Here is an 11,292-nt window from a genome sequence, read left to right as displayed (position 1 = left end):
ACGTCTTTGTGTATTACTGATAGTGATAGCCATGGAAACGATGGTCCCAGCTCTCTTCACGGCATTGACCAGCTCCTCCCGTGTAGTTCTGGGCTGATTCTTCACCATTCTTAGCATCATTGATACCCCACGAGGAAAGATCTTCCGTGGGGCCCCAGTCCGAGGGACATTGACAGTCATCATTAGCTTTTTTTCCATTTTCTGACAATTGCTCCAACAGTTGTTCTTTTTTCACCAAGCTGCTTGGCAAGTGCCCCGTAGCCCTTTCCAGCTTTGTGAAGTTCTACAATTTTGTCTCTTGTGTCTTTTCACAGCTCTTTGGTTTTGCCCATGTTGCTACTTAGACTTTGGCTGATTGTGGGGTGCACAGGTGTCTTTTATGAGAGCTAACTACCTCAAACAGGTGTTGATAATTTAGAACTAGAGGGTCAGAAATCTGGCTGATAAGCAAGTGATCAAATACTTATTTGACACAGTAATTCACAAATAAATTGTAAAAAAAAAATCATACAATGTGATTTCCGGATTTTTATTTTTAGACTCTGTCTCTCACAGTGGAAATGCACCTATGCTGAAAATTGTAGACCCCTCCATGATTTCTAAGTAAGAGAACTTGCAAAATCACAGGGTGATCAAATACTTACTGACCTCACTGTATATGTAGGATAAAAATTCTACATGTGTCACATTTAATGTCCAACAACAAATGTTTTAGCGAAAATGTATATTTTACACACAATTATTGGGCTATTATAAAATAAAACATAAAATTGTATATATAAATTGGTTGGGGGGGTAATGGACTACCTCTTTCAGTAGATCAGGGGTTCTCAACCCTGTTCCTGGAGATCTACCGTCCTACAAAGTTCAGCTCTTAGGTAGCACTTGATAATTACAGACAGCTGTGTTGGAGCAGGGATAGAACTGAAGTTTGCAGTAAGGTAGATCTCCAGGAACAGGGTTGGGCATCCCTTGTGTTGATTGTTGGTGGCATCTAGAATACATGTTGGTTTTTATGCTTTGTTTAAATGTATTTATGTCTATTGCTTTGTGCCATTAAAATGAAGTTAACTTCTATTGGTTCTTTTCGCTTTAGACTTGGTGTTGCGTAAAGAGGATTGTCAAGAACAGAATGAAATGGAAGACAAAGGCCAGCATGAGAAACATAATTTCTCTAGAGAAAACTTAAGTTGTTCACAGACTAAAAAGACTTCTTCACGAAAAAGAGCTAAAAAGGGAAGAGCTACAAAACATTTCACATGCCAACAATGTGGAAAGATTTTCAGTGAAAAGAGAAACCTTGAAGTTCATAATAGAATTCACACTGGAGAAAAGCCTTTCACCTGCCAACAATGTGGAAAAAGTTTCATTAGAAAGGAAACCCTTAAAGACCACATGAGAACTCACACCGGAGAGAAACCTTACACGTGCTCTCAATGTGGAGTAAGTTTCACTCAAAAAGGAATCCTTGAAAGGCACTTTAAAATTCACACCGGAGAGAAGCCTTTCACCTGCCAAGAGTGTGGAAAGATTTTCAGTGAAAAACAAAACCTTCAAGTTCATAATAGAATTCACACTGGAGAAAAGCCTTACACCTGTCAACAATGTGGAAAAAGTTTCAATACAAAGGGAACCCTTAAAGACCACATGAGAACTCACAGCGGAGAGAAACCGTACACATGCCCTCAATGTGGAGTAAGTTTCATTCAAAAAGGAATCCTGGCAAGGCACATTAGAATTCACACCGGAGAGAAGCCTTTCACCTGCCAAGAGTGTGGAAAAAGTTTTCTTCGAAAGGGAGGCCTTAAAGGCCACATGAGAATTCATACTGGAGAGCAGCCTTACACATGCCCTCAATGTGGAAAGAGATTTACACACATACAAAATTTTAATGCCCACGTAAATATTCATACTGGAGAGCAGCTTTACACATGCCCGCAATGTGGAAAGAGATTTGCACGCAAACAAGCTCTTAATGCCCACATAAAAATTCACATAGGAGAGAAGTCTTGCATATGTGAACAGTGTGGGAAGAGTTTCTATCAACAAGGAGACCTCAAAGTCCACATGAGGATTCACACCGGAGAGAGCCTCTTCACCTGCCAACAATGCCGAAAGAGTTTTACTAGAAAAGCAAACCTTGAAGTCCACATGAGAATTCACACTGGAGAAAAGCCGTTCATATGCCCTCAGTGTGGAAAGAGTTTCGATCAACAAGGAAACCTTACTGTCCACATGAGAATTCACACAGCTGAAAAACTTTTTACCTGCCCACAGTGTGGAAAGAGCTTCACTCAAAATGGAAACCTCAAAGCTCACATAAAGATTCACAAGAGAACAATTTGATATGCCATGAGTGTGGAATGAGTTTCACGGACAGGAAACAATATAAGAATAATGCAACAACTCACACTGGAAAGAAGTGTTTCTTCTGCCATCACTGTGGAAAAACTTGTGCAGACGAAGCAAACCTTGAGATTCACATGAGAATTCACACTGAAGAACGGCCTTTCACATGCTTCCCTGAGGAAATACTTTCAGATCTAATGAAAACATTCACATGAGGCATCGCACAGAAAAGAAGCCGTTAACTTACTTATTTTCACACTTGCAGTTCGGTTCTCTTGGTTAGTTTGTTCCAGACCAAAGTAGAAGTACATTTCTGGTCTTCTTAGGTTCGGATGGCAGCGTTCATACTTACTCAAATGAACTGCAGTAACAATGCAATTGGACCAGAGTTTATTTTAATCGAACCAAACATGACAAGTGTGAACAACCCTAAAGGGTTAGTTTTACCATAAGACCGGCGTCCTTTCAAATACCCCACAGCAGGGGTGCTCAACCCTGTTCCTGGAGATCTACCTTCCTGCAGAGTTTAGTTTCAACCCTGATCAAACACTCCTGTCTTCTTCAGATCCTAATTAGTTGGTTCAATTGTGTTTGATCAGGATTGAAACTGAATTCTGCAGTAAGGTAGATCTCCAGGAACAGGGTTGAGCACCCCTGCTCCAAATACCTTCAAGATCACAAGAAAGCTGAGTTGCTGTAGTTCAGTTCTTTTCTTTTTATCAATCTTTTGATTGTAAAGCATGTTGTTCTTACCCTGGAAATCCAGAGGTCTTGCGAGAGCACAATTTGAATGGTCTCTGCAAGACACTCTGGCATCGAGCTATGATGCACGTTTTTGCATTACGTAAGCAGTTCTGGGAACCAATCAAATCGGTGTATCTGATGTAGGCGGGCCAGAGGCTAGCTAAGCTGATGACGACAGCGCTCCGACGTCCGGAATCTTTTAGTATCATTGAAAGATGGCTACAGATGAACACCAGTTGTTTGAAACGGCTTTGGCCGCTACAATGAGCGAGTTAGACTTGGCTTTTCATATAAAAGAGGAACAGAAAACCACGCTCGAATCGTTCCTTTGCAAGAAGGAAGTTTTGCTGACTGGACACAGCAAGAGTTTAATCTATCAGTTAGCTCCGCTCCGCTTGTGATTGGTCGTATTGTTATCCAATTGCGTGCAGTGAGAGTTTCAAATGCACGCTTGGTGCCGCCCCTCGAGTTAGGCCCTTTTCATTGCTCGATGCCAGACCCTTAATCTTAATAGATTAGGGTCTGGATTTTTTCCAGGCTATGTTGACCTTTGATTTCTTTGTAAATATTCCCACCCTGATAGCACATGTACATCTCAGAGATGTCTATTTAATGTTTGCATTTACATCTGCAATGCGTCTATTGGACGTTTCCTATCAGATGTCCAATATGCATCTATTAGATGTCTTTAAGATGTTAATGAATTAGAATGTATGTACAACTGACATCTTACAGATGTCTGCCAGACATTTGTACAAAGCAGATGCTTTCCAGATCAAAAGATCTTTATCAGACATCTTGCAGATGTACGTGTGCTATCTGGGCATGTTCCTTCATCACAGAGGCACTAGGGATTGAGTGACGTTTTGCCTCAAATTGTAAATACATGTGTTTGGTATAGCCAGGAAATCAGTAAGTCCACTGTAATTTATTTTTCATTTAGGTCAAGTATTGGTTGTGGCATCTTTAGTTTGTTTTGGCTTTACCCAATCTTGAAGAGAAAACATGGAAACGGCAACAGTACATTCCCATGGGGTGTTGACTTTAACACCTCTCGTTTACTTTGAGTGGAGTGAGGTGTTGCTGAACTGAATTGTGGGTCCATTGTGTTGCGTCACTGGTGTTGCTTGGCGTCAGCCAATCAGATCACTTATGCAAGTACCCTAGCGCAGACTCTAGTCAATCCCACTCATGCAACACCAGAAAAGCAATGTGATTGTCATCAATTGACTTAATTGTGATTGACTTTAATCTAGCTTGCGCAAACTGTTGTACACGGAACTTGCTGTTTTAGGAAGGGGCGTGGCAGGACTGAAAAGCTGTCTAAGCTGTTCGCCAATCGCAACACAGTGGGACCGCTAACCAATCACAACACATTTTTTTTTTAGAAGACGGTCCTTCATCAAACCCAGAACTAATCAAGCCATTTGTGCCAGCCTGGAGAGAAAGCAATTGTAATAATGTAAAGGATGTGAAAAATTATGTTTTTTCGAACCACCATGAGAGCATGTTCTAGTGCACCCCAAATCAAAATAAAGACTCTATAAAAGAGCATAATAGGACCCCTTTAAACCTGTGCTACATTTTTCAAGATTTTTTGATTAATCCAAAGTTAAAAGTTTATTCAAAATAGAACTTATTCGTAATAACACACTACTGTTCAAGAGTTTGGGCTCAATAATGCATTTTTCTTCTCTCCTACAATCATCACTCAACCTCTTGATGTATATTTACATAAAACATTAGTCTGTGTGGTGTGTAATGTTCATAAATGCTGGATTTCATTAAAAAAAAATTTCACCAGATTTTTTCAACACCAGTGTTGTTTTTCAAAAAAATTCTAAAGGTTGACTTCCAGAAGAAACATTTACTGATAATTTACTCACCCCCTTGTCGTCCAATATGTTCATGTCTTTCTTTCTTTAGTCATAAAAAATTGTTTATTTCAAAACATTTCTCTCCATATAGTGGACTTCTATTGCACCCCCGAGTTTGAACTTCCAAAATGCAGTTTAAAATGCAGATTTAACAGACTCTAACTGAGGAAGGAGGGTCTTACCTAGCGAAACGATTGTTTTCTAAAAAGAAAATACAATTTATATACTTTTTTAATACTCATTATACACTTTATCATATTTACAAGCTCTATTTGCACTATACTGTTTGCTCTCTCTGCCATGTCCCTTACTTGTAGATTTTTTTTTTTTTTTAGATTATATGTATAATTGTGTTTATTTGTAATTCTAAAATTCTACACTGCAAAAAATGCTTTTCTAGCTTAGATTTTTTGTCTTGTTTCTGGCCAAAATATCAAAAAATTCTTATTCTTATCTAAGAATATCTGATTTTCTAGATGAGTAAAAATTATTTTCTTGTTTTTAGAAAAAAAAAAAAAAGTCAAAATGTCAAAAAGTCAAAGTTTTTGCTTAGAACAAGCTAAATTGTCTGCCAATGGGGTAAGCAAAAAAAAAACTTATTTCAAATGGAAAAACTAGATTATTTTTCTTACCCCATTGGCAGATTATTTTGCTTGTTTCAAGCAAAAATGCACTTATTTTGACTTTTTTTTTTTTTTTTTTCTGAATACAAGACAATTTTTACTCATCTAGAAAATCCTTCGTGAATTAAGAATTTTTAGATATTTTGGCTGGAAACGAGACAAATCTAATCTAGAAAAGCATTTTTTTTTTTTTTTTTTTTTTGCAGTGTACCTTTTGTATTTAATATTATCTGTTTTCACTAAGGGTCTGAGAGTAATGCAATTTCAATTCTCTCTATGTCCTGTACATGTTGCAGAATTGAAAATAAAGCTGGCTTTCCCTGCTGAAAAAAAAACAGCTAAAACCAGTCTAGGCTGGTTGGGTGGTCTTAGCTGGTTTAAGCTGGAAGTAGCTGGTTTTAGCTGGTGGTTTTCCAGCCTGATCAGTCTAAAACCTGCCTGCTGACCAGCTAAAACCAGCCAACCAGCCTAGGCTGGTTTTAGATGTGTGTTTTTTTTTGTTTTTTTTTTTTTTTCACCAGGGTTGATTTTGATTGTTTCTACATGTGAAGGTAATTCTGTGTAGATTTACAACTAAACCACTTACCAGATACAAGGATCTTGAGCTAGGCATCTTTCATCTTTTTGTTTCATTGTTTTTGACTGTTGCATTGTTTGCTTCATTATTCACAAGATTGTGACCTTCACATTGACAGTGTTCTTCAAAATGAATAAAAACACTGAAATTCAACACAAACCTACAATAAATAAATGTTAAATAATACAAACATCCATTATGTATTTAATCCCGTTTTATTGACCTTTGATGATCCAATTCATCCATGCTAATAAGAAAAAAATTACTCAAGATAATCTAACATTTGTTTTCCTTTTTTATTGCTGAAGAGTTGAAATTTTTTTCTTCTGGATCTACTGTACAGTTGTCAATTTACTTTCCTCTAAGCCTGAGGCATTTGGTGTGAAAATGCTTTTATATTTGACAAAAATATAACTTTTTTTATATTAAAAACCAAACAAGCAAAGCTGCCCAGATTTAAAAAGTAACCCAAAAGTAACGTAACACATTACTTTCAATAAAAAGTAACTAATGTAATTAGTTACTTTTTTAGGGAGTAACTCGATATTGTAACTCGCGTTAGTTACTCACGCATTACTTTCCATAAAAAGTAACTAAGTAACGTCATTAGTTACTTTTTTTAGGGAGTAACTCAATATTGTAACGCATTACTTTCAGTAAAAAGTAACCAAGTAACGTGATTAGTTACTTTTTTTGGGAGTAACTCAATATTGTAACACATTGCTTTCCGTAACAAGTAACCAAGTAACGTGATTAGTTACTTTTTAAGGAGTAACTCGATATTGTAACGCATTACTTTCCATAAAAAGTAACTAAGTAACGTGATTAGTTACTTTTTTAGTGAGTAACTCAATATTGTAACACATTGCTTTCCGTAACAAGTAACCAAGTAACGTGATTAGTTACTTTTTAGGGAGTAACTCGATATTGTAACGCATTACTTTCCATAAAAAGTAACCAAGTAACGTCATTAGTTACTTTTTTAGGGAGTAACTCGATATTGTAACGCATTACTTTCCATAAAAAGTAACTAAGTAACGTCATTAGTTACTTTTTTAGGGAGTAACTCGATATTGTAACTAGGGCCGGGACTTTAACGCGTTAATTTAGATTAATTAATTACACAAAAATAACGCGTAAAATTTTTTTAACGCATTTTAATCGCACTTTTTTTTTTGCACCGCGGAACGTTTCTCACTGGATGAGTTTCGGCGGACCGATTATACTGGAGTACCAACTAGCATTCATCGAGCATCAAGTAAGGTCTACCTACCTATAGGGTACCTGAATTTCTGAAATTGTAACCTACTGTGCGTTAACAACACGAAGCCAGTCACCATTAACAAAAGAGATTATTATTTAAAAGGAAGAAACAACAAAACGAGGAGGAGGATGATTCCTCCCGCATATTCATTTGAGTGCCGTGCAAGGGAAATTCCCTGAAACCCGAGCCTTAAAGGGACAGACACCCAGACCGTTACAAGATGTAGGCTACTATATTTCTAAATATCCGGTAACACTTTACAATAAGGTTCATTAGTTAACATTAGTTAACCACATTAGTTAACATGAACTAATAATGAACTGCTCTTATACTGCATTTATTAATCTTTGTTAATGTTAATTTCTACATTTACTAATGCATTATTCAAATTTTGTTAACATTAGTTAATGCAGTGTGAACTAACATGAACAAACAATGAACAACTGTATTTCCGTTAACTAACGTTAATGAAGATTAATAAATACAGTAACAAATGTATTGCTCATGGTTAGTTCATGTTAGTTAATACATTAACTAATGTTTAACTAATGAACCTTATTGTAAAGTGTTACCAAATATCCTATTGCTACACTTAATGGCAATATTGCACTGGTCTGTTGGACTTTGTTGAACAAAAATAAACAATATTTTGTTGCTTAAATTTATGTATTCAGTCATTATTCAATGGTATACTAAAAATCCATATGAAAAAACTTACTTCTCACTGTTCTCAGGTCAAATATTTATATGCGATTAAAATGCGATTAATTTCGATTAATTAATTACAAAGCCTCTAATTAATTAGATTAATTTTTTTAATCGAGTCCCGGCCCTAATTGTAACACATTGCTTTCCGTAAAAAGTAACCAAGTAATGTGATTAGTTACTTTTTTAGGGAGTAACTCGATATTGTAACGCATTACTTTCCATAAAAAGTAACTAAGTAACATAACTAGTTACTTTTTTAGTAACTCAATATTGTAACGCATTACTTTCCATAAAAAGTAACTAAGTAACGTCATTAGTTACTTTTTTAGTGAGTAACTCGATATTGTAACACATTACTTTCCGTAAAAAGTAAGTAACGTGATTAGTTACTTTTTTTAGGGAGTAACTCGATATTGTAACGCATTACTTTCCATAAAAAGTAACTAAGTAACGTCGTTAGTTACTTTTTTAGGGAGTAACTCAATATTGTAACGCATTACTTTCCATAAAAAGTAACTAAGTTTTTTAGGGAGTAACTCGATATTGTAGCGCATTACTTTCCATAAAAAGTAACTAAGTAACGTGATTAGTTACTTTTTTAGGGAGTAACTCGATATTGTAACGCATTACTTTCCATAAAAAGTAACTAAGTAACATAACTAGTTACTTTTTTAGTAACTCAATATTGTAACGCATTACTTTCCATAAAAAGTAACTAAGTAACGTCGTTAGTTACTTTTTTAGGGAGTAACTCGATAATGTAACGCATTACTTTCCATAAAAAGTAACTAAGTAACGTCGTTAGTTACTTTTAAGGGAGTAACTCAATATTGTAACGCATTACTTTCCATAAAAAGTAACTAAGTAACGTGATTAGTTACTTTTTTAGGGAGTAACTCGACATTGTAACGCATTACTTTCCATAAAAAGTAACTAAGTAACATAACTAGTTACTTTTTTAGGGAGTAACTCAATATTGTAACGCATTACTTTCCATAAAAAGTAACTAAGTAACATAACTAGTTACTTTTTTAGGGAGTAACTCAATATTGTAACGCATTACTTTCCATAAAAAGTAACTAAGTAACGTCATTAGTTACTTTTTTAGTGAGTAACTCGATATTGTAACGCATTACTTTCCGTAAAAAGTAAGTAATGTGATTAGTTACTTTTTTAGGGAGTAACTCGACATTGTAACGCATTACTTTCCATAAAAAGTAACTAAGTAATGTCATTAGTTATTTTTTATTGAGTAACTCAATATTGTAACGCATTACTTTCCATAAAAAGTAACTAAGTAACGTCATTAGTTACTTCTTTAGTGAGTAACACGATATTGTAACGCATTACTTTCCATAAAAAGTAACTAAGTAACGTGAATGTAAGCTTGTTCATAATTGCTGGTGTTATTCTATATCAAAACTAATTTTAGTGTGTGTAAATTATAAAGAACAGAACAGCTATAACTAAACTGAAAAAGACAGGTAATATACTGTATTACCATCCAGTAAGGATTGTGCAAGAGAACAGAGTTTAGGTCATGTACACAGTAGTAAACATTATATTTCCTCCTTAACAACCTTCTCTGTTTTTTCCCGTAATACAGTCATAAAAACATTAACTAAGTGTAATTAATATGGTGACTTCAGAAGGACAAGGTGCACTCCAGTCGACATGAGCCAATCACGGCTGTTTGGTGTCAAGATGGACCAATCACAGTAGAGATGTCGCTTGTCATTGGAGTATTTACAGGTGGCTCAAAGGTAAATCGAAAAGAAGAGAAGGAGTTCGTCATCTGATAAGATTGCAACAAAAGCTCACAACATCTGACTTATTTGTTGGTAAGTCCAGTATGTCTTGTAATATGATGCAGTTAAATGTCACGATATTAGATGTGTTTGTGTGCGCGTGTCGAGTTTACCGCGAGGTGTTCAATTCATGAATAGTTAACGCTTATCATTAAATGTGTTTATTATATACATTTCTGCGAATTCGAACCCATGACTCACAATTCATCTGTTCAATTTTCAGCTCTCTCCAGGTTAGTAGTAAGAGTCGATAAAGTTTATGTTCGCCAACAATTAGACCTATATTGTTTACATTACATAGTAAGCTAGCATCAGCTTTCTGCTATTTTTAGCTATACAAAACAGCTTCATATTTTTTAAATAGGCTATTGCTTAATTATAAACAGTGTTTTGAAGCTCAAACAATTTTACAGTTGATGCATTTTATTCTTCCCGTTATCGAATCGGAAGTCTCGGACATTTACAGAAAACAGCTTACTTCCCTTTTGTGTGTTTTTGCAGTAGAAATATACCACAGACACTCTAACCTTAAGAACCACAGGGTTGTGTAATTGATTGACCATTCCTGGTATCTAGTAACATTTTAACTTCATAATATTTGGGGGGAAATGCTTTTTTTTATGTTTTTAGCATTCTACCAAAATATCAACATGTTTAACTATTAAAAATATTGTTCAAGCTCAGGGCCTCAAAAAAATATTAATTATGGGTAGATAATAGGCCTATCTCACAATATGGCGTCCAAGAACGGAAGTAGGGAAGCGATACTTCCGGTCGCGCTGCCGCCCGTTACGATCGTGATTCATTCACAAAAATGGAGCGCGAACTCGTTTTCTCCCAGTCATTAATAAATGTACCAACAACTAGAATAGCAGATGTTGTCCGTTTTGTTGATAGTTTTCAGGGAGATGTGAGGCGATCAAAATTAGACAAGGGTTACAAATTCTTTTTTGAGCAATTCATTTTTGATTATCAAGGTATGTGTAATTTATTAGACAGCTGTCATAATAGATAATTTGCGCAATGTTGTTTTTATGGATTAATTTAAAAGTGGTCTATTAATAATAAAAACGTCCTGTTAACAACTTTTGTGTGTGTGTGTTTGTTTGTTTGGACACTTCAGTCTCAAACATTATTTCAGGGAAAGTGGTAATTAGGGCCAGGTGCTATAGGTCATTACGAAAGCGTGAGGAACCACATCAGCTTGAGGTAAATACGTTCAGTATTTAGCTAATGATTGTTTATAATGCAGTACTTGTCTTAATATCAAACTTAGCGATAACAGCACCATCTGCAGTTAGGATTAAGATAACACAGCATTTGATACTACATACCATATAGT

General features: G+C 35.5%; 2 protein-coding genes across 2 annotated transcripts in view; both read left to right on the top strand.

Annotated features, from left to right (window-relative positions):
- Positions 1 to 1,100: 1,100 nt before the first annotated feature.
- LOC141333946 (uncharacterized) lies at positions 1,101 to 5,342 on the top strand. The gene has a single exon (XM_073839096.1). It carries the CDS (start codon positions 1,138 to 1,140, stop codon positions 2,344 to 2,346), a length of 1,209 nt encoding a protein of 402 aa, XP_073695197.1. The 5' UTR covers positions 1,101 to 1,137; the 3' UTR covers positions 2,347 to 5,342.
- Positions 5,343 to 9,915: 4,573 nt separating this feature from the next.
- Positions 9,916 to 11,292, top strand: part of LOC141333970 (membrane-spanning 4-domains subfamily A member 4A-like) — a 13,050-nt gene continuing 11,673 nt past the window's right edge. The window contains exon 1 of the mRNA XM_073839123.1: positions 9,916 to 9,983. The gene's annotated coding sequence lies outside the window, so the exon portion shown is untranslated. The remainder of the gene's footprint in view (positions 9,984 to 11,292) is intronic.

This window comes from Garra rufa, chromosome 4 (assembly GCF_049309525.1).
Source record: "Garra rufa chromosome 4, GarRuf1.0, whole genome shotgun sequence".
Classification (NCBI taxonomy): Eukaryota; Metazoa; Chordata; class Actinopteri; order Cypriniformes; family Cyprinidae; genus Garra; species Garra rufa.
This window is presented reverse-complemented; position numbering and strand designations above follow the sequence as displayed.

What these genes read in the sequence shown, in the direction of transcription:
- LOC141333946 (XM_073839096.1), top strand. Translation starts at nt 1,138, where the DNA reads ATGGAAGACAAAGGCCAGCATGAGAAACATAATTTCTCTAGAGAAAAC.